The 24094-nt window shown below is 42.6% G+C and overlaps 1 protein-coding gene across 5 annotated transcripts in view; it reads left to right on the plus strand.

Moving 5' to 3' along the window:
- Positions 1-24094, plus strand: part of dip2a (disco-interacting protein 2 homolog A) — a 110331-nt gene that overhangs the window by 57696 nt on the left and 28541 nt on the right. For 3 of the 5 annotated variants that reach the window (XM_050049915.1, XM_050049916.1, XM_050049917.1), the window contains exons 2-8: positions 2864-2935; positions 8871-8990; positions 9082-9201; positions 14328-14597; positions 17164-17301; positions 22577-22696; positions 23805-24002. In XM_050049915.1, coding sequence (XP_049905872.1) covers positions 2864-2935; positions 8871-8990; positions 9082-9201; positions 14328-14597; positions 17164-17301; positions 22577-22696; positions 23805-24002 — 1038 coding nt within the window. Of the gene's footprint in view, positions 1-2863; positions 2936-8870; positions 8991-9081; positions 9202-14327; positions 14598-17163; positions 17302-18606; positions 18649-22576; positions 22697-23804; positions 24003-24094 lie in introns of all 5 variants that reach the window. The other 2 variants (XM_050049913.1, XM_050049914.1) reach the window with 1 other exon arrangement.

Below are 24094 nucleotides of genomic sequence, written 5' to 3' on the forward strand. Positions count from 1 at the left end.
TTGTCAGGCTGGTCGGCTGCTGTGGTGCGCACTCTCAGACATGCTGGCATGCACGCAAACATATACTGATGTACACGCATACAAACAGAGACACTTATCACCAGAAAGAGTCAGTGTCAGGTCAGCCGGCTCGGCCCGTGGACAGCGCTGTATTGTTGCTAGCCTCCAGCTCTCCTGGACTTTTAACAGTGCAGGCATTCAGCTGTTACTGGTGACTCAGGACCAGCGGGCAGCGCGGCAAACAGTGTGACCAACAACACCTGCCTTCACACTGTCACACTGTTGTATTCAAGAAGCCTGAGGAGCAAAGATAAATCAAGAATATTTTGATGAAGATATGTTGGTAAAAAAAGTATGCTGAGTAACACAACTAAATAAAGTATGTATCAATATGACTGGCTAAAGATGAACTGCATTGACTTAACACCAATATGACTATTCTAGGGGGAAGGTAAAAGACAGAGTGGGTGCAGTATACCTTTTATGAATTAGTATAGATTAAACCGGTCAATAAGGAGCAAGTAAAATAAAGTATTCCCTATGGTAAAATGGAAGAAATGGGATCACAAGGGAAAGGTTTGAATCAATTTGTTCTGTTCAGATAGCCCTATTGAACTTATTGCTTTTTCACTTGACCTCCACCCCAATGACCCCCACTGAGAGCCTGTAGAGATCAATGTAAAGCACACAGTGGGATCCCTATTCATCGGACTCAAGTGTTAACCTCCAGTGGAAAATCTAACCACTGAGATCTTGCGTTGACTTTTGTGTGCATTTCTAGCTTCCTGCCAAAACAATGCAGATGTCATGTCAAGTGGCTGTTTGACTTTGACACTCCTTCCAGCCCGGCTCTTTGACTGGCATATTTTCCACAAGGCCCTTCCTTTTTTTTTTTAAACATCCATCTTTAGTGGTGTTTGAGCTTGTTTGAGAGGTCACATATGGGTGCATAGTTGTGTACATTCTCATGGTTTGTGTGTTTTTGAGGTGCTGTCAATCAGCCCTCTCTCTCAGTGAATCAATATGTCTTTTGTGTCTGCAAAAGAGTGAGCCACCACCCCATCAGCCTCAGCCCACTCTGTCTGATATGCAGAAAACACAGTGACATCTCACATCCCCCAATTCAACCACAAGCAGCCTCAATTCAGTGACCTACTTCTCTGTCTTTTGAACGCGTCCCATGTGGTCGCAGAGTTGTTTCAACAATTTTTGGAATTTTGGGTGGCACTGTTGTTTAGTGATGATTTTAGCTGTGAGAAACTTTTACATGTCACAATGCAAAGATACTGTTTTGCTGGTTTGTGTCTTCTTGGAAAAAGGGAATAAAAGGCTATTGCATACTCTGTGGAGTTGCCGATGCAATCTACTCTGTGATTAGGGATGGACCAGTCCCACTTTACTTATTCTGATACCTCAACTGATACCAGTACCAATACCAGTACCCTTAAAGCAATACCAATTGAGTGCTTCATGTGATACCTTTTGTTCTTCATTTGATACCCACTAATGAAGCATTCAGCTGTGCAAAATGCCACCAAATGCCATGGGTGTGTAGTTAAGCCATACTTCCGAACATTTTGGTGGCCTCTCTGTGCTGAACTGCCACATCCATCAAATACACCGCACTAGACCTCAACACACCACTGTTTGGGTTGTAACTGCTGTGGTAGTGTGCCAGTCACACAAAACCACACAAATAGCCTTTTTGTTTTTGGGTACAAAACATGCAGGTAACATTTGACTGGGGAAGTTTTGAAACCAGTTGTTTCCATGTTATTTCTGTCAATACCTTAAAGGCATAGAGTACTGGCTCCCAGTCCTGACGTTTACTGACCCAGTACCAGGTTTTTCCAAATTTAAAATCTGTATACCTCATCATGCTGACTGAGGTCATTGTTATGTTGGGTATCATGAGGCCAAGGATTGATGTTTCTTTCTTGTCAGGTTGTTATAATATGGATATAACGATGTGACTTCATCCTCTGAGATCAGTGACAATACAAGCAATCAGTACAGAGGTGTTGCTGAGTTTGTTGTGGTTTTTTTGTCTGTTTATTCATGTCAGTGTAGGGAAATCACCTTTTTCATCACTATCTTAACAACCACCATGAGGTTATCCTGGCGAGGTCTGTGCTACACTTTGCCAAGTCTAGAGACAATTAGCAGAGTCAAACTAATACCCTACTGCATCTGTATAACTTTGCCTTATACCTTCGCTCCATCGCTCTGTCTCCATCTGCCCTCATTTCCCTCTTTGTTCATTTGCTCTTGTTAAATTCTAGGCTTGGAAAAGCTTGTACATTGACGTTCCTTTCAAATAGGGCTATTAAAATACCATGCAGCTAGGTCTTATTTAACAGACTGCCTTTTAATTATGTGTGGGGAGACAACTGAGGCGGGTTCAGTTCATGCTGATATCAGCAGTATTTTTACTTCTGGTAAAAACACTGCGAAGGAAAATGTTCCAGGCGCACCAGACAAATGATCTTTTAAGTGCCTCTTGCCTTGTCGATGTTATCATTCAAGTATTCAGTAGGAAATTCACCACACTACTGTATCAGTCAGCTAACACATGCCACAAATGCATTGTCACTTCCTGTGTATGTGTGTGAGTGAGAGAAGCATCCAGTGGGTGAGAGCTGGTCACCTGCTGCCATAACCCTCCTCTGGTGCCCCGTGGTGCCAGTGTAGCCCGCCTGGTAGTGTGATCCTGAGGCACTTGTGTGCACTCACACACACACACACGCACGCACACACACACACACCACCAGGGCACAGCTGAGCTAATGACTCATCTCTCTGCCCCCCCCTTTCTCTCTCTGTCTGTCTGTTCCTCTGTATTTCTCTGTCTCTGTCTGTACAGGGGACATCACTCAGAAGGGCTATGAGAAGAAAAGAGGCAAGCTGTTGGCACCGTACATCCCGCAGATACAAGGTAAGACACACAGGCCTGCAGGAAATTTACTGCCCTGTACAGGTTGTTGTCTTTGCTCTGGCTGCACGGTAGCGTAGCAGTTAGCATACTGTCCTTGCAGGAGCAAACAGAATGAGGAAAAGTATCCTGTTTTGGAGTAGCTTCGTTTTCATACAGCACTGTTTTTGCAGTGACAAGTAAAAGAAGGAGAAATCCAAAATAAAATCCCACATCACAAACAGCATATAAGCAGAGCCAAAACTAATTCAGAAGTTGCATTTTTTTTAATGGCGTAAATTGAGTATTTTTATATAAAATACCAGATGGAACATCACATGGTCATAAAGTTGTCATGAAGGATACTGTGGAGTCTTAATTCACCTGGTTAGATAGTGAATGTCTGCTGCTGTGTCCTTGGTTCTTCTTTAACAGTGGTTCACTGACCCTTGGGTGTGTTATTGATGCCATAGCCCTGCGGCAGCCATATATCATAGTGTTTGTAGGGGCCAAGTAAAAATAGATGCTAACCAACCAAGGCAAAAGACATACTGTAATGGAATCATAAATATTTGGTAAATACTGGTTTAGATTTCGGTCTTTTGAGTGTGTTTGTGCCCTGCTTTTATTATGGAGTTGCTTCGCTCCTGTATTAAAGAATGGTAATTATTTAGAGAAATGTTTGTTTATTTAATAGGCAGTTTGTGCGTATTTGTGCCTGCCACCCTGTGTTAGGCTGTGGGTGCTTTGAGAGGAGAGGTATTTAACTTAGCAAGGCAGGGAGGCGTGAAGTTTCCCAGATGTATGTCACTACTTATTATCTGTCTATGGCTTTTGACTGTGTCGGGGGTATGTGCATTTATACACCAATTCAGAGTATTTTTAGCCCCAGTCGAGCAGTCAGTCAGTCAGTCCCAGCCACGTCAGGCAGACTATAAGGCCGAGGTGGTTTGTGGTGAATCCCAGAGAGGAGCCGCCGTCTATATGCTTCATGCTTCTTTGTCCTCTATCTGGGGTCCATGGCAGTCTTTGGTTTGGCCTGCTATCAGAACACCAAGCCTGACTGGAAACCAGAGTCTGTTGTGGGCCGCTCGTTGAAGGCTTTCCACTGGAGTGAGCAGGCCTGTTATTTAGCTTGGGCGGATCATCTCCTTCACTCTCTGTCATTCTCTTGCTCTGTTCTTGTTATCATGGAGTCATGTTTTTTTCCTCCTTTCCGTTATTGTTAGATCCACTCAGTCCAGATTCTAACACCTAAAGAAGGGAAGTGATAGCTATAGGAAGGAAATAGATGGGCTTCGGAGTGGGTGATATTCTCCCCCACGGGATGAATGGATGTGTTGGGAATTAATGACACATCCATCCAGCATGGTGAATCAGTGGGTTAGGATTTAACAGCTGCAGGGTTGAAATAGGAGACCAATAGACTGATGGCTTCTGAGCTCAGAACAAAATTTCACAAGTTAGTTTACGGCCTTATATTCCACTGTTGTCACAGGGCTGAACATGTGCCAAGTGCAATAAAGTTAGGGACAGAGCCAGATTGTTGAGATCTATGAGATTAATTTTCTCTTGTTTGTATTTTAGTGTTTGGGCTTCACTGTGAGCTGTGGGAGTAAATAATTGCTTTAGGTTTTGACCAAACATATGGAAAAAGTTTGCACTTGAATGTGAGTTTATCAGCATTAAATTGAGTTCTGTGGAGAGTACAGGTGCATTTTTAATGATGGTTTTTAGACAGTTATAATTTTCCGACTATGAATGCAGTTGCTGATTCTCCGCTCTTTCAAACTGAATTCAAACATCTCTTCGTTTACATTAGGCACGTGTCATTCCAATTAATTATTTATGTCTGTGATTCAAATATACGACAGTGCACTTGATGCAAGTCATTAGCCAAGCATATTTAATCTTTAGGAAGCGAGACGGAGTGTTGGTGTCGTCTGCCGCCACACCGGTAAACGTTGGCATCAGACGGGGGCTAAAAATTCATCAAGGTTCGCTGTAAACCAATAACAACATCTGCTGTGACGGAGCACGTCTCTGATTGGCTCATTGTGGTCTGTCTCTGAAGTGTGTTCTTCCCAGCAACCGGGTCTGGGGTCCTGGCTTGTTTTTATAGACCTGTTTCCTCCGGGAGCTGGGGAAAGGCTGGTGTGTGACTGGGCTGTCAGAGCGATATAAGGGACCAGCATATATTGATGTGTCTATCCATGCTTAGGGGATGCTGTGCCTGTGTGTGCATGTGTGTGTGTGTGTGTGTGTGTGTGTGTGTCAGACTCCAAGCATTATGCGTCCTCAAATGACCTCAGGCCTTATTGAAGCTTGCGTCATATTTGAAACTGGTGTTATTGAATAGATTTAGTAGAAGCGTGTGTGAATGTTGCCCAGCATTTCCGTGTGTGTGTGCTGCTGCTGTCTGAGAGTTGCTGACAGTGTGGAGCTCACTGATCCCCACTAAGCTGCCGCTGAAAAGCCGGGCGGGCTGATGGCTGGCTGGCTGGCTGGCTGGCTGGCCGGGTGTCTGACTGGCAAGCCAGCTAGGTGTTGGATCTAGCTGGCTGAATGTGGCGTGGTAAGACTGTGTCCTCAAAAGCCTTTTTCTGATGGGGGAACTTGCAAAGGCAGACGCTCTGTTTGGTTCACTTGGTCAACAGAGGTTGCAGCATCACAGCAACATCGAAGCTGTCCACAGTCATACATGTTTTTAGCAACACTGTTAATTTTGGAGTCCTTCTGTGCAGAGTTTGCATGTTCTCCCCATGACAGCGTGAGTTTTCTCCAGGTACTCTGGCTTCCTCCCACAATCCAAAAGACATGCACGTCAGGTTAATTGATGACTCTGAATTGGCCGTAGGTGTGAACGTGAGCATGAATGGTTGTCTGTCTTTATGTGTTAGCCCTGCAATAGTCTGGCGATCTGTCCAGGGTGTACCTCTTGCCCAGTGTCAGCTGGGATAGGCTCCAGCTCCCCGCAACCCCTAACAGGATAAGCGGTTACAGAAAATGAATGAATGTTCATTTTGGCACCCACATTTAGATTTCCATTATTCCACAATGGGCCTGTAGTTTTATATAGTGGATGTGGCCACCCATTGGTTTGTCGAATCCTGTTTTGAAGCCGCGAGTTTGGCGTTTTTGCCGGCGCCATATTGGATTTTTGGAGCCAGAGGTGACCATATTTGGAAGAGAGGGTGGAGCAGTAGAGCAGCGAGTGGTGGATGTGACTTATAGACTAGACAGCCTGTCACTTAAAGCAGCCCTGACCTTAACTATGCATAATTTTATGCCTTGATGAATTGTAAACAGGTGAGTTTAATAAAAATGCCCTCCTTATAAAGTTGTCATAAATGGAAAAATTGGCTATAGAGACCAAAACTGTTTTTTGTACCAGGCTGTAAACATGTTTATTTCTACTGTACAGCTGGCTGTTTTTACATGGGGGTCTATGGGGATTAACTCTCTTTTGGAGCAAACCTCAAGTGGCCACTTTTTGGCACTTAGTTTGGCTTCATTTTCCAGCCTTAGAGGTTGCTGCTTGAGTTTACTCACATTTGGCCTCCTCAAAGGAAGTCATGTGTTTTTCATTTTAACTTAACCATGTTACTGTGAGTTTAACCAAGGCTCTATTCAGGACACTTACTAAGCTATAATTTAAAACCTATCCTACAATAATTCCACATTTTGTCATATACAAAACTGTCAATCACTATCCAATGACAGGCAGCTTTCCCTAAACATTTAGCTGAGGTGCATGAATATAGCAAGACTAATGTAATGTTAATGATGAGTCTGTCACACTGTGTCACCAGCTTGAATGTGTTGGAATATTACCCAAAGTCATACTTTTTTCTAGAAGTTACTCATCCTTAAAACCATTCAAAACACTTCCCGTAAGAAGGAAACCTTCAAAAGCTGTAGATATCAAACCACAGATAAACAATATCAGGATATCAGCAAAGACATGTTACGTTCTTGCCTCCCACCAGAGAGCAGTGGGATTTAATTCATGGTGGTACGCTGGCTTGGTTGTGCATTTCAATGAACTCAGTTGTCTTTGTTTGCATATGAGGTTTAATGTCTCTGTTACTGCATTTTTTAGCATCCACTTATCAAGTTTTATTGGAATAAATGGCCTAAAAGATGAGCTGTGTTCCCAGTATAACACCTCTGTAGCGTGAACCTGAGCCTGTGATGTTCCAGGTTAGTGTTTGTCACCTCCACAGGAGCTCTGGTGCTTTACCTGCACAAAAATGTAATGTATTAAGTTATTTGTTGTGCTGCTGCTTTGATGTATATCTTTAAGTATAAAACATGCAGTGTTTAGGTTCCCAGAAACTAGACATTGCATAAATCAAAGTACAGGCAGAAACCTGCAGGAGGCTGTGGAAACATGGCAGTAGTTGGTATTGTTTATCGAGACAGAGCTACAGAAGTACAGAAACATCCTTTTAAACTGTACTCTCATCTTGCTGGAAAAATATACCTCATAAAGCTGTCGGATGTATTGCTGAGTTATAGTAAAGATGCTGTTCCTTTGATGACTTCCTGTTCCATTGTGTGTGAAGTTGTCCCTCATCTCTGCCTAAAATAAACTAAGGCCTTTCCTTACTCAGCACAGACATACAAATAAGTTGTGGTGAGATACATTTGTTTAGTTAGTGTATTTATATTACATATTGACATTACATGTGTATATGTGCATTTAGATTTTTAATATGTAGAACATAATATACAGGGGGGAGTTCATCAACATCAGACTTGTGATGTACATTAAAATAAGGTTTGTTTCATTCAGTCATATTTTACATACTTACATAATTCAAACACATCAGTATGAGAGCATTAGAAGAAGCAGCAGAAGTGAAGCCAGTGGTAGAAGACTACAAAAAGAGCTCGAACCGCGACCTTCCTTCAGGCGGTAGTCTTGGGTTTCCCCTCTGATGTTAACCACAATACTTAATGAGGCTCAAATGAGAATTGCATAAGCAAGAGGATGAATCACTGCCTGCGTCATGCAGAGCACAGAGAGGTTGACGAGTTTGAGTGTTGGATAATTTTAGAACGCTCCAGTTAGAAGATGTTGTCTGTTTGACATTCATGGTGCTTAATCACCTCCTTGCTGTTACGTCTGTGTAATTTGCATTTGCCTCCCTTGGAAAGCTGGAAGGCGGCTGGAAAACTGCGAGAGAGGCGGGATTAATTTAAGCGAGGACTTTCTCAACTCCAAGCTACTGTATTAGAAGTAACAGCTTAAGTAGGGATTACCATTAAGCTTATGGATACTTGATCTAGTAGAGCAATATTCATATGTGGTCCTCCATGTCCAAGGCATGTTCTGCAATAAGTGAGCAACCCCAAGTCAAAAAAGTTGGGAAGCTGTTTAAAAAGTATGTTAAAAATAAATGCAATGTTTTCAAATCCTTTTTGACAAACAGTTGGGGGAGAAGCCTTTGTTTGCCAGCTTCAACACACTTCCTGTATGAAGAAAGTAATGTCTCACAGTATTCACACAGACAGTTTTTATATGAGGAAGATTTTGGTTGGCCTGCTTGTGAATCTTGAGAAAGAAATTTCGCTTTCAAAACTTCAACAATTAGTGTCTTCAGTTCCCAGATGCTTAGTGAGTGTTGCTGAAAGAAAAGGTGATGCAACACAGTGGTAAACATGCTCCTGTGCCAACTTCTTTGGAACGTGTTGCAGCCATCAAATTGAGAATGAGCGTATATTTGCAAAAGTTTATAAGTTTGAACATTAAATATCTTGTCTTTGTCCTGAATTCAATTGGATAGAGATTGAAAAAGATTTACAAATCATTGCATTTCTTTTAATTATGTTTTACACAGCGTTCCAACTCTTTTGGAAATGGGGTTGTATGCTCATATTTCTGATGGTGATGTGTTTTGCTTTTGAGCCATTATTAACTGTCTTTTCCTGTTTTGGTCTCGTCTCTCTACAGGTGTAGATCCCTCTCTGCAAATTGACAACAGGATCCAGGCCTCCTCCCAAGCTGTTCTACCAGGTTCCAAACACAACAAATCCCGGGCGGCCAACACCCGGGATGAACGCTTCAGATCTGGTAATCATGTCTCCATACTGCTTGGGAGTTTTTAAATGCCTGGTGCCCTTCTTTTATGCTGGAGCTTAACTGAGTTGATGTGTTCTCTTAGATTTGCACACAGAAGCCGTCCAAGCAGCTTTGGCAAAGTACAAGGAGAGGAAGATGCCAATGCCCTCCAAGAGACGATCGGTGTTAGTTCAGTCTTCTGTTGAGGCATGCACCCCGCCAGGTGAGAGCTCTGTTCCTGTAAACCCCACTGTTCGCCAAGGGCAAGGTTTATCCTGTGCACATGCAGCTGAGGTTTATGCTCACACTGGGTTGTTTACATGCGCTTTCATGAGCACTGGAGTGTAGGATGCTCACACTGTTGTGTCCAGTGGTTGAAGAAGTTGCCAAGCATTTGCTACTGGAAAGAATTGTGCAGTTTGATGAATGTGTCCATTCTTTGTGACTATAAAGGGCTCAGTTCTCACCGTTCTGTGTTCCCAGGCAGACCTTCCTACATGAGTTGCATAATGGATGCATAATCAGATTTTTAACATAGTCTCAAAATGTCGACCTTTCGCCTGCTTTTGTAACAGTTTGTATTGTGTGGGCAAGTTCATTTTAATGTCATCTTACTGCATTCTGCATTTTTTGGTTGCGATTTCTTTTTGTATTGTTAGCTTTGCCCAAATGCTTCCGGAAGAAAAAATGTAATCTTTAATCAGTCAGTATGATATCTGTGCAATATGTGATGACAGAAAACTTGCCAGTCTCTCAAACACTGCAGTGGCTTTATCATTGGTGTATAAAAGTTAATTGGTGGGGGGCCTTAGAGCCTCATGTCTTGGGTAAAGAAAGAGGACACAGCGGTGGAGCGAGTAAACGGATTAAGAGCTCAGACATCGGGGTTTGAACAGGAGAAGGAGGGGGCCTCTTCATGGTTGTTTTCAGTCACTCTGAGTGATCTACTGCAATCTACTGGGACAAGATACATAGGTATTGCTAACAGACCCACAAAATCACACAAAATAATCTGGGGCTCTGCTTTGTTTTCAGGGCTAATGGCAGCTACAGGTGTTGGTGTGCACACAATGGCACAGTTGTTTCAACATTTCATCTGAGAATTGGTTTTAAATGGTAGACTTCACGAGATTACACTAGCAAACATTTATCAGGAGCTATAAAGGTGGTGGATTTAATGGATTTCTTGGCCACTGATGGCACAGTAGAGTAGTATTTGGACAAACAGATCCCAGTATTGTTAGTGTCTGTATTTAATGCACATTCACATTGATTGACTTTCTCCTTTTCTATCTCTCATTTTGCTAATCTGCAGTGGCTGATTTACATCTGGTCACACTACGTGTCTGAACAGTCCCTGTCTGATTGTGAAGAACCAGTAGTAATGTGAGCAAAACCATTTTCATTTTGCCAGACCTGTCATTCAATCCAGTGTGGCGTGATTGGATGGTAGAGGCCTTAATCAAACAACATGCAGTTTATGTAGCTAATGTACTGACCAACAGTTACAATAAACACAAAACATGCAACAACACATTTATTAACACCTAACATTAAAAGTCTTCTACAGTGTATTTTAGCAATGCTAGCAGCATTGCCTTAAGATTAGCAGTGTTGGTTTGTCGGTCAGTCCACTACTTTGCTCCAGAGTGAAATATGACAACAACTACTGGATGGATTGCCACTAAATTTGAAACAGAAATTCATGGTCTTCAGAGGATACAGACCTGGGACACATGTGCAGTCTTTTAATGTCTGAAAAAATGCAAGATGTTTTGGTCGGGCAAACTTTTAAGGGCGTGGAAGCACATGACACTTCACTGTATCACTACGGGTGCTTTCAGGCTTAGAGTTCGCTTGCTTTGGTCCGAATCAGGGACTAATTTTGCTACAAAGTTGCGTAATTGCCTAGAGTTGGTTAGTGCTCTCATGGCAACATTTACAAGCGAACCAGATAAAATATCTTGCATGAGAAAGTTGCTCTTGATTTGTCAGAAATTCCATGCTGGAAAAATCCAGGAAGTTAATAAAACATTGAAAAAGAATACACTTGCAAGATAAATGCGACACTTTCTCATGTCACAATGGAAGGGCAACTACACGGGTTGATTTTAGTGATGGTCATTGTGTACTACATTGCTTGCATTGTTCATTTTAGGCAAACCATTGGTGCTCACTCGAGTGCGATTGCTGTGCTCACACCTGCACAAATGAACCACACTTAGGGGGCAAATGAACTTGAGTTTGATTGAACCGAACTAAACAGGGCAGGTGTGAAAGCACCCTGACATCCAACACCTACTTACCAGAATTCCTGAGTTTGGGGCTAATGTTCTTTCAGGCATTGTTATTGGCAATGTGTACCAAAGTATTGTTCATGGGACAGATGTAACGCTCACGGTAGCCCTGCACTAAAATGATCAACTTCTCCTCCGTATTATTTACTGACTGATATTTACGGAAGAAAGTGAAGCCTGTTGTGAGTGGTTGTTCCTCATCAAATGACATGCGGTGCGTTCTGCTGCGTTCCTTCATAAAGGATATATATCTCAGGGCACAGCCATCATGCCCTGAAAATAGGCACTTTGGATACGTGCTCACTTTGCGTTTGCATTTTTTTGGCACTGTATCCGTGTAATTCGTAGTTTTCTCTCAGATGCGTGCTGCTTACAGTCTGACACCTTGTTGTTACCTTCATATAAAGCCCCAAACTAGACGCCTGAATACAGTATTTCATCAGTGCAAAAGAATAACTGAGTTCTGTCTCTGCTTAGGATTTCTCTCTCTTTTATATCCCTCCCAACCTCCAAATCCTCCACCACTGCCTGTCTCTCTCTGGCTCAGTCTTTGCTATCTATTCTTGTTTTTGTCTGTGTGTCTGTGACTAATACCTCCTTTCTTTTTCAGTTTCCTTCCCATTCTTTCCACCTCTCTATTTCTACTTTGCATTTGTTCTCTGACCCCCTCTTTCCCTCTCCCTCTGTGTAACTGTGTCAAGGTTACTGAGATTGGGAGAGAGATTGGAGAGAGGCAGAGGAATAACAAACAGAATCATAAATGCGAGATAACCCCCACGAGTCTGCTGGTTGTAGAGACATTAAATTCTAGCTTGTTATAAGCAAACCTCCTCCAGCCTTCCTTTGGCAGCCTCTGCAAGGCCACAAGAAAGCCTAAGGAAGGTAACAGTGATTTCTGGAGTCTCACAATTGATGGGCTTTATTTGTAGCTACGTACTGTGAATGATTAGGAGGCAGATTAATTGCATGAAGGCTCATTAGTTTAGAGAACATTATCAGGCATGTGCTGATCACACACACAGGCTTAATCTCTGTTTTCGAAATGTCTCGCTCTCATCCCCTCAGTGGACTTTGGATAGGTTTCTACGTCATTAAAGCTTTGTTTTGTAAAGTGTGCTCAGAAACTTTAATGCAGTATTTTAATACGTGTGAATGAGTTTTGTACTTTGTATGAGTTGCTGCTGTTTACCTCCTTAATGATGAATAATGTGGGGGGGGTGAGTGAGTGTGACCTTTCTTGGTAATTTTGAAAACAGTTGTTTCATTTTCTCAAGTGGGTGATGCCTAAGCCTGTTTAGCCCTTTCATTGCACCCAGTTCTCTGCAGAATACCAATCTCTGAGTGGCCTGCTCTTTTGTAACTTCAGTGATCCCTTTGAAAGAACAGACGTTCCTGGGAGCTTGGCAGATGAAGTGGAATGTGTTCATTTTGAATGATCCTTACCTTGCTTTGAAGTTGTTCCTGTTTGGGCTATTTTTGCTGAGACCAAATGCTCACAGTTGCCTCAAGGGAGAGACAGTAAAACCATCAGTGTCTACATTTGAGCCCAAGCCATAATTACTTAAGCATACACTACACTTTGAAAAGTCTTAAACCTACATTGCGTAGAAAATTTGGTCAGACAATTTCAGTTAATGATTGTATTGTATGTATTTTTCCAAAACACCTTCAAGCAGGAATCCCAGTATCAGTTAGGTAATATGTAAATCCAGTCTCACATCTATTTTGACTTGAACATCCATTTTCCTGAGGACTGTAATGCAACGTACAAAAGATTTATAGGATCTTATAAGTGTGTAGTTATAGCAACTGTAGACATATAACTTTGTATTGTTTATACTATAAATATTGCTCTTAAAGGGACAGTTCACCCCAAAATTAAAAATACATATTTTCCTCTTACCTGTAGTGCTATTTATCAATCTATATTTTTTGGTGTGATTTGCCAAGAGTTGGGGATATCGGCCATTGAAATGTCTGCCCTCTCTCCAATATAATGGAACTAGACAGCACTCAGCTTGTGAGTTTAAAACTCAAGATAATTCATAGGCCTTGTTTTGGGCAGTTTCATGTAGGAACTATTTTTTTATTTTCTTTCTACCAAACTACACTCACCAACCATATTACAGCGCAGAAGGAAGCGTACATCTACTGCTAGCTCACCTAGCACCACTGCTCAGCCAAGGAGGACGCCATTAAATGCTTACACTTAGAGCTATGTCGAGCACAAACCTCTCGCCCATGAATGGATGCATGCTTCCTTCGGTGCTTTCATACAGTTGTTGGGTGTAATTTGGCAGCAAGAAAATAGTTCCCACAGGAAACTGCTCAAAACAAGGTCTGTGGATTATCTTAAGTAACTGGGTCATGATTTCTGGAGAGACATTGCTGTTGAGTTTTTCAAATGTATTTTGTTGGTGCTTTGACCACAACAAGCTGAGTAACATCTAGCTCCATTATATTCAAAAGCTAGCAGACATCTCGATGGCCTATACCTCTGACTCTCGGCAGCTCACACCAGAATAATATAGATTGACAAATAGCACTACAGGTCAGAGGAAAAACATGTATTTTTTATTTTGGGTGAACTGTCCCTTTAAAAAGCTGCATTTGTTAGTTGTATTCCTTTGATTAAGATTACTTAAGTCATCTGTCAGTGTGTAAAAACAATACCTCGTTTTTGTCATTTTCTTGTCGTCCACAAATTTGAAACACTCTGGTCTGTCTGGTGTCTACAACACTCATTCAAATAGTACATATATAGATGCAGTAGGTAAGGTTATGATGTGCATCTGTGTGGCTACATTGAAAGGCAATCCAATATTAAGTACATACTCTACCAGTGAAGTCATAACACATTTAACAACAATCATCCCTCAGCTTAACAACTTCCATCTCCATCCCAGTCATCTGGCCCTCCTACCAGCTTATATGTACTCTCTCCAGTATGTATAAGTGGAATAATGTGTCATCAGCATATCATCTAAATCCTGCAGCCCCATGTCTTTGTCCACTGTTGTGACGCTGCCCTGTCTTGACCTGTCAAACACAGACACCTCCTCAGCGTCAGAAGACGAGGGCTCGCTGCGCCGGCAGGGACGTCTGGCCACCTCCACGCCCTACCAGGGCCACGGCCACCCAGCCGTTGAGCACTGGTTTAACCGTGTCATCCAGGGTTCGTCCACCTCATCCTCCGCGTCATCCACTTCATCCCACCCGGGAGGGAGATCCGTCACCACCACCAACACCACTGCCCACGCAGCCCTCAACGCCAACGCTGCAGCTACCGCTCTGGCCGACCTTATGGCACACACCCAGCTAGGTCAGTGGCACACACGCAGTCTCACACGGCATCACATCACGGCTGGTCGATCTGTTATGTTCTTGTCCCCCTTTTTAATTGATGCAGCGCTCACATCACGTCAGAAGTGGTTGTGAGCTGAAGTAGTGTTGTAGAGCTGGAATGAGGTAACGTTTTCATGCCAAGCAAGGACACAATATTAGATGTTCAGATTATTTGTGTAGTATTCTCACTTTTCAAGTGTGCTGGTGGAAGATTCCTGATTAAAATGACATTGCCTTCATGGTAAAATTCCATCTACATGCAGCCCTTTAACAAGCCTGCAGAACCCCCTGCTTACCTTTATGGTTCTGAATTCCTCCATCTAAATATACACGAGTCCCAGAGTCTGCACAGATTTTCTTCTATTTTCATTTTCTTGCATTTGCTGATATTGGCAGAAGTTTGACGCGTTCTATTATTGCCAGCCAATCAGAGTTCATGTCTTGTCAAAGTTGACGTCTTAACCTGTATTATGTTGCTCAGACAGTTTTTCTGTAACAGCAGCACAATCGCAGGCAGACAGCGATGTCTTTCACATCTGCTACTTCCAAAGCCATATCTTCCCACAGATACACAGAGGCACTCGATGAGGCAAGACAAAGGAAACCAGCGACAGAGTTTTAATTCACGTCTTTCTAATTAGTCGTCTCCGTCTGCCATCTCACTGTCATTCAGTCATGTGAAAGGGCTCGCAGCCACTTCCCCCGTCAAAGCTACTTGCTCCTCGTTGCCATGCGAGTGTCACAAGCTAGTTAATGAGATTCGGTGGATTTATCTCCATCCGTCTCTCTAGCAGCAGCAAAGTGAGATGGTGTCTTGCTCGTGTATGTATGTGTGTGTGTGTGTGTGTGTGTGTGTGTGTGTGTGTCTGTACGTGTTGCTGGCAGAAGGATATCCTATTAGGATGGAGCAGTCTGATTTCTGTCCAGCTTGTCATCCCTCAAGGTTGCTGTCATAAAGTTGCAGCAGTGACTGGTGCTGAATGGAGCTGTAAATAAATCTCCCATATTATCCTGTTTCCTGACCCCTAAAACGCTGTCTGTCATTCACTTTAGCAATAGACAATGACTGGCAGGCCGTCAGGCATTTCACATTCACATGTTATATGTAGCTGACACAGTACATGTATAAGTTATTAGGTTCTTTGACTGGAAACCTCAGTTCTCTATAAGCATGATTTACAGCGATTTGTTTTAGTGTTACCACAGCAATCTAGGTTTACATTTTTAAACACAGTTTCCATCACACCACCAGCACCTATACTCCCTTTCACTTAATCAGATACGCCTGTAAAATGTCATGCAATACAACAGCTCAGCCATAGATTCCACCTTTACAAAGATGCTCAGATGTTTTTTATTGTGGCTGTAGTTTGCACTGGTGTTGAACATTATATTAAGAGGTGTTTCCAATGTGTTGCCAACCCCATTTACAAAAAGGGGTGTAACAATACTGGACTGAGATATTGATTTAGTAATCAATGATCCAATATCATCAATGCAAAGTAAAAAAAAACATTGATACATATCGCCATCTTTAAGATATGCCTTTTCTTTTTTAAAATTCCCATGACATATCTGTGTCACCATTTCCGTCCAAGCACACCTGCTTTCTATATATTCAAACAGTGCTAGCGTCCTAGCGCCACGCTTACAATTAGTGGCAGAAAAAAAGACAGCGAGGATATTTACAGATATCGCCTCTTATTGATTGCAGGCCCCTGAATTGAATCGAATGGAAATAGTATCCTGGCAGACTTTGTGATATCAGCAAATATTGTATTATTGTCCAAAGAATTGATATAATATCACATCGTAATGAAACTTGTGATTTACCCCCCATTTACAAACATGACAGGGGAAGTATGTCAGAAACACTTTTCAATATAATGCATTTCAGTACAGCACCGTCACTTGCTATGACTTCAGTAATAAGCATATGCTATAGATGAATTAGCACTTTTCTGACAGTGTCAACAAAAACCAAACAGTATAATCTTCCTAAATGTGGAATTGTGGCAGATCTCCTGTTTTGGATTGCTTTCAGTTGTAAAGATAAAGTAGCCTGGTACCAAGCATGTTTCCAGGTGTTTTTAGTGTCTCCCATCAGGCTTACTGATTTGGTTTAAAGAAGTCTTGGCTGTGTGTTATTAATGGATCTGTGAAACTGTATTGTGAGGCATCATTGTAAGCACAAAAAGAGGGGACAAATGGAGGCCGTCACAATGTCCTCAGACTTTCCTGTTACTCATACAACACAGCCATCTTGTTTTCTGTGGATATACTGGGGTGAATGAATCTGCTGAGTAGAAACATTCATTCATTATCATGGCAGGTAGTTCAAATGGAGGTAAAATGTGAAGTCGTTGTTAAAGTCTCTGCACATACAGATGACAAAAAGGCCTTTAGTTTGCCTCACAGTCACATTCACAAGCTGTCAGATCACTTTGTTTGCAAGCTCATGAAGTAGATTTTCATTCAGTAACGATAGCCCAAAGTCAGCCTGGCGTTTGACCTTTTAACCCCCGACGCCCCACTCATCACAGATAACCACTCAGCGCCCCCCGATGTGACGGGGCTGTCGGAGCGCTCCTCGCATCATGCGGAGCGGCCCCAGGTGGCCTCGGTGCGAGGCGTTTCCCGGGGCTACAACCACCACACCAGCGTCATGGAGACTGCAGATGGTGAGTTTCTTACTTGCACACACACACACACACACACACACACACACACACACACACAGAAACACAGTCACCTCCCTTCCTCCCCTGCTGTCTGTCCCTCTGTCTTCTCCTTAGTCAGTCTGCCTGTCAGACTGGCACAAGCTGCTGACTGACCCTCTTGTGTTTCCATGGTAACACTGCACCTCTCCACCCCCCCTGAATAACGCTATGTTTCTACCTTGATGCCTAATAAAACACACTTGATAATGGCGACTAAGGAATATTGTTTCACTTGAGTCCTAAAAAGGAAAAGAAAATTCATCTTTGAGTCAGAGTTGTAAACCAAATTATCAGACGTGATTCACTTCTTGTCGTGTTGCTTGTGAATCAGTGCATAAAATTAACAGCCGCCAAACATCATTCCTCATTCAAACAGCACTGTCTAGTATGCACCAAATACTGCCAGCAGTTTCTACATGGGCCATCGCAGATACTGACAATTAGATGCTGTGCAGTGTAGAGATGGTTAACCAGTGAAGTCAGACCAAGAGGATGTGTCAGTGCGACGCATAAAACCTCGATGGAAGTGTTTTTTTCTTGGAATTACGTCAGCTTGTTTCAGGATTTGCTTTTATATGTCATGTAACATGGGATCTACTTTTTTAAAAGGGGATCCGTTAAGATGTTTTTACAGTGTATGCACCAAGTTTATGGTCTTCAGAGAGTTGCCATAGATGACAATCTGGTCGAGCAGTCTTTAAAAGCAGCGCCAACGTGTTCCTGTCACCCTTCCATCTTCATTCATTCAACATCAGAGCTGAAATGCTGCTTTGAATTAATGTCCAATGTTTTTAACAAGCTATCAGCCAGAAAACTGGAACACTGCTTCAGCAGAGCTATTACCTTCCTGCCATCCAGCCTCTGTCATTAAGACCGTGTGCGTTGTCTTGGTTTTCACTGCTAATAAATGCTAAACCAGCCCCCTCTGGCTGACACATAAAGGGGAAGGGAGTTTTAAAAGATGTGAACAGTGACATTTTTATCCCTTCTGTTTGGCTGTTTGGTGCTCAAGATGCTTCAAACCCACGCTGCCTGTGCACGTTTTCCCACATAAGTCATTAAAAAAAGGACAAAAACTGCAAGAAAGCCTATCTTTGTTGTTATGGTACAACAACAACAACAGTCTGTGTCTTAGCGCCTTATAAGCCTACTCTCAGCTTTTGTCTGGCTGCTGGTAGATTTCTCTATCACACTTTCACACGTTCACATTCACACACGAAGTTAGCAGGACTGTTTCATTGACATCCTGATGTGTCTCTCCTCCAGGCTGTGAGTGGAGAAGTGAAGGATCCCTCAGTTTAATGGATGGTATTTATAACTGTTCTTCCAACTCTATGGCAGTCTGCTATATGTGCACTCTGCTGCGTGTGCATTTGTGTTTCTATGTGTTTCTGCCTCCGCCTCCACTGTCAGGTCTAGCACTTGTCCAAACCGTGTGTGTTTTCTAAAAATTTATGCAAAGCTACAGTGAATTCAGTCATTCGATTCCTGTGTGTGTGTGTGTGTGTGTATGTGTGTGTGTTTGTACAGCTGAGTGTGTCGCAAAGGCTTTAGCATTTATAGCATCTTCAAACAGTATCTACCCTATATGCTCTTCATATAGAAAATGTTGGCACAGATTGCATGAGAGGAACTTTTCAGTGACAGGTGTAACTATTCATTCAGGGTTTGTGAATAATTAGCATGTTGACATACTTGTTTCTGCACTCACACTGAGACACTAAGACTTGTCAGTTTATGTTTCTCACTCCATTCTGTGACACAAGCCTGTTAGCCTGTAGCCACACAGTGGGTCCTTTGATGGCAGCCGTCTTGCACTGTTGCCTTTTTAATAACAACACATAGTTGGGAGCAGAAAACATGCCGCACAGTAACTATGATTCCATCTGGACTCTGTTACTGACACTTAAAGTGTCGGTTCCCTAATGGAGCATACAAACTGTGGTGCGATTGTGTCGACAAATTCCATGAAAGACCAAAACCAACACTTAATCCCACTAACAAGTATTGTCTGTGTATCCAAAGCCTGATATTCCTCCGTGTCATAGACCTCAATTGTTGCCTAAAAACTATGAAAAACACAACAGTTAGCAAAACTTTTGTACTGGGTTACATGTTCATTTATTATAATAAACATATGCATCATAGTTTAACACATATGACGTAGCTCGTGTCGCAATAGATTTAAAGGGAAAGGATCGCCTCAGGTATGGGTTGCATTTTTCGATACCCGATCCATCTATTGTGATGATATCGGGGCCGATATTTGATCCAGATATCGGATCGGTGCATCCCTAGAAACTATACACTATTCAGAATATGCAGAAACTGTTGAGTAGGCTTAAATAATAGCAGAACCTCTATAATATGTCACATCAACACAGACATTTTACTAAATACAAATATGTGCTTAAGTGGTTCCTACAGTTTCGGGCGTTGGTGGCTTAGTGGTAGAGCAGGCGCCCCATGTACAAGGCTGTTGCCGCAGCAGCCCGGGTTCGACTCCAGCCTGTGGCCCTTTGCTGTATGTCCTTCCCTCTCTCTCTCCCCCCTTCACACTTAAGCTATCCTATCAATTAAAGGCTAAAATGCCCAAAAATATCTTTAAAAAAAAAAAGTGGCTCCTACAGTTTATGAATCAATCCAACATTAATCTCTATATACAGATTCTGCCAGGCGATGGGGCAAGATTTTGGTATCTGAAGTGCTCTGGTTTACGTTTGTAGTTCTTTGTAGTTTGAGTAATATTGACCAATCATGTTTGAACAGCAGGTAAAGAGGGGAAAACATTGGCTGAAACAGTTCATATCAAATGAGCTATTTTTGGCCAAAATGGAAAAAAAAATATGCCTCCAGCTCCAAAGCATATTTGAGCCTGACAATGAAGGAAACACATCCGTTTCAGCCTACATTAGCCTATCAACGTAACTAAGAGGTGTAAATGAGCATTCGTTAACATGTTATACCACAAAGTGGCTCCATGTTGGGCTTTTTATGATTATTTGGTACTTTAACGTTGTACAAGATCGATGAAAGCAAATTAATCTGTCCACTCCCCATTAAGTTCTCTATTTTCCTCAGAGAGTTTTCATTTTTTGGATTTGGAATCCAAAAGCAACCCTATCTGGGGAAACTCAAGGCTAGACAATGCTATTGAGTTTCATTAAAATTTAGAGGAAGTAGGTGCCAGATCGTAGACATGTGACGCACATATTAGTTGACGAAATGTTGAATATTTTTTTGTATTATGATTGTTTGTATAGGCAGCAATTTTTTACAGATGGAGAATGTGAGAGTCACTTTAGGCCTACGACAATAAAAAAATAAAATGAAAATATTAAAATAACCATTATTCATTTCCATATATTTTTTCGTCAAAATGGCTCCAGAGCTGCAGGTTGCCTACCCCTGGCCAAAATGCAATTTCAGAACCCATCTGTTGCTGTCTAATGACAAGTTGGCTTTAAAAAATGAGCTTTTTAAAAATGTATCTGCATGCGTATGCGGATAATTTTAGAGATTAACTGAAATGACCGGCGCACAGAAGGGAAGTCTTGGCCCGACAATCGGCTGGCTACACCTGAATTTCCAAAATATTGGCCCTCGTCCCCAAGAGCTTTATGGTCGTCAGACTGATAGCCGATGTGTTCAGAGACTGGTTGAACATACACCTCCCTTTTTCCATAAACACTCACTAGAGCAACAGATGATAAGTCCTTAACTAATGCTCCTCTGTTTTAAATAATTTAAGATTAAAAACCGCAGTGCCCTGCTGTTATAGGAAATTACCTACTAAAAAGTACTATGCAGTATATTGTGAACCATTTTGAAATAACTGCATCTTCAGTTGGAACAAATTAGCTTAGGGCTTAGAGCCGCACACAGGATGAGGAAGTAAAAAATATGAAGAGATGGACTAATACGTTGTGCTTTTGGTCTTTCCATGGGATTTATTAACAACAAGAAAAATATAGAACAAGGCCGTCCTCTCTTTTTATGCCCATTTTTGTAATAGTCTTGGCTTGTTGGTAAATACAGCTCTGTTTACTGAATATACAAAGACCTGGTGTGGCCCCCCCACCCCCTCAATTAAACAAGAGTCAGTGTTGACTACAGTAATTTGATACTGAGGATGGATAAATTACGAAATCCGGAAAACGTTAATTATAGTCATCATCACAGGCTGGTCCTGGTTGGCTGTGATATTAATGATCATGGCGCTTCAGTGGGTGGGGTTCAGGCCCCTCAGATGTTGCCCTGTGTGTCTGGGGCTTTCTAATTGGCCCATCAGGTGCAGCGCTGACCCCCACACGTCTACTCCCAGTACATCTGTCCCTACATGAGGAGGCAGCAGAGTCTGTCTGAGCCGGGCTTATTATAGTAAGATATATCAGGCAGGCAACGTGCAGCTGTGGCCTTCGTCTCCTGTGGCTGTCTGGAATGTCTGACACAGACCACCCCTCCCAAACTAAGTATGAATTCATATGGAGGAAATGATGTCCGATGATGATTATAGTCTGCACATACCCACATCCAAAATGTGAGGGGGATTTAACGGGACACCTCTCCTCTTCTCTCATTCTTAGTCTGTTGTTTCTCTCCCGTCCTGCTCCTCCATTCATGTTCCTATGTCTTTCCGAAGCTCCATGTCTTTGCCTTTTTGTTCCGGTTGAGCAATTTCAAAATGCACATCGAATAACTTGCATGTATTTTGATCTGACTGAAGTATAGTTGGTTTTAGCCTCCCACAATTATGAATTTTGCAGAGCGTATGTGAAACAGACACCTTTTGAGACACCTCCTGAATCACTTACTGCAGGGAGGGCATCTTTGTTGCTAGGCAGCAGGCGAGGAGGCTCCTCATTTTCTGATTTATGTAGCCTGTGAGGTTTGTCGGTGATTTCAGAGAGTATTTGGACTGAAAGACTGTAACCTTTGACCTCCAGGTGAATGTACAGGACCTTGAGGTCTGCTGTTTTGTCTTGCTGCAGTGTGAGTGACAGCTGGTTGTCCTGTGTCCCATCAGAGCACCACACTGACCTTTTCTCTCTTCTTGTCTGTCCTCCCTTCATCCATCCCCTTCTCCTTACTTCACCCATCTCTCAATCAATTTGTCTACATATCTATTTCCAACCCACATATGCTCCATATCTGTATTTCTCTCCATGTCCTTGTCTTTCATGTTTATTTCCCCCCCTACCCTTTTATTTTCATCCCCTCCAATCTCATTGTCTAGGTGTTCCAGTCAACAGTCGCGTCTCCTCTAAAATCCAGCAGCTGCTCAACACTCTGAAGAGACCAAAGCGACCGCCGTTGCGAGAGTTCTTTGTCGACGACTTTGAGGAGCTTTTGGATGGTAAGCCGGCCTGAAAGTAATTACATTGCTTCTATTAAATCAATAAATCATGAATAAAAGCATCCCTCTTTCTGTGGTGTGATGAGCATACTGATCAGAGACTACAGCAGTTAAAGGCAGGATTTGATACAAACACTCCTGCTCTTTTGAGTGTGACAGCCACATCAGAGTTTTCCAGCTTCAGTATTGGTTATTTAATTGAATTCTTGTTGCAGTGGAGATAAAAATGTCACATTGACCTCACCACGCCTCACAGATAAACAGTCAAGGTACGCTTTTAGATCAGCTGTGGTTATTTTGTCTCTTGGTGGAGCTGAGACCACCAGGTGTGCAGAGGGAGTGGTTAGGGGATAGAGAAACACACACACACACACACACACACACACACACACACACACACACACACACACACGCAGTGGACCAGCCCTGTCCAACCATTTCCTCCATTCCAACCAGCCTGTCATGGGTTTTGGGTGGTACTCTGCCAGGCTGAATAAACACTGTGAAAATGAATAAGCGGCAGGAATAGTAATACATCAGCAGGTAATTGTAAAACCTCCCTGAGTTTGGCACAGAAACTGTGGCATGGCATGCCCCGGCGGTGCAGAAAAAACACACAGAGCTGAAATGGCAGCAGGCTTAACACTATCTGTTCCTGATAGAGGTATTTTATTTGGCAGGGGGACATCTTGCCAGCTTGGTAAAGCAGTTTTGAACTCCACTTACCGGAGAGTTAGGAGAGTGTGAGGGGAGCAGGAGAATAGTGATGGAGAGATGGGAGTCAAATCAAAGAGCAAGCGGGGTGTTTGGAGGGAAGGAAGGTGAAGGATAAAGAGAGGAACCTTTGACTTTCAATAAGTTTCTCAGGAATTGGTATCTGAGGCAGCAAAAGACTGATAAGGGCAGAGCACAGCTCACATTTAAATCTCCTCTTTTCCTCTTCTATCACTACCATGTCAATGTTTTTCAGTCCCCACACTCATTTAATTACCCTGCTGTCCTTTAGGAGAGTTTTAAAATTCACAAATTTCTTTATATTCACTCCAACCAAAACCAGACACACACTGAACCTCCATTACACTGATGCCCCATTGTCTTCCCCATTCAGTTCAGCAGCCGGATCCCAACCAGCCAAAGCCAGAAGGCCAGCACATGAGTCCCTTGGAAGGAGAGCCTCTCGGGGTGGTCAACAACTGGCCTCCATCTTTGCCAGCAGCCTTACAGCGGTGGGGCACCACTCAGCCCAAGAGCCCCTGTCTGACGGCACTCGACAATGCTGGCAAGCCTGTCTACACACTCACCTATGGTAGGTATCAACTTATGTATGACTAGCTCAGCGTTTACAATCCAGATGGAGAACAATGTCACCTCTTGTCATCCATTCTTTGTGGGTTTTCC

The sequence above is a fragment of the Epinephelus moara genome, chromosome 7 (assembly GCF_006386435.1).
Source record: "Epinephelus moara isolate mb chromosome 7, YSFRI_EMoa_1.0, whole genome shotgun sequence".
Taxonomy (NCBI): domain Eukaryota; kingdom Metazoa; phylum Chordata; class Actinopteri; order Perciformes; family Serranidae; genus Epinephelus; species Epinephelus moara.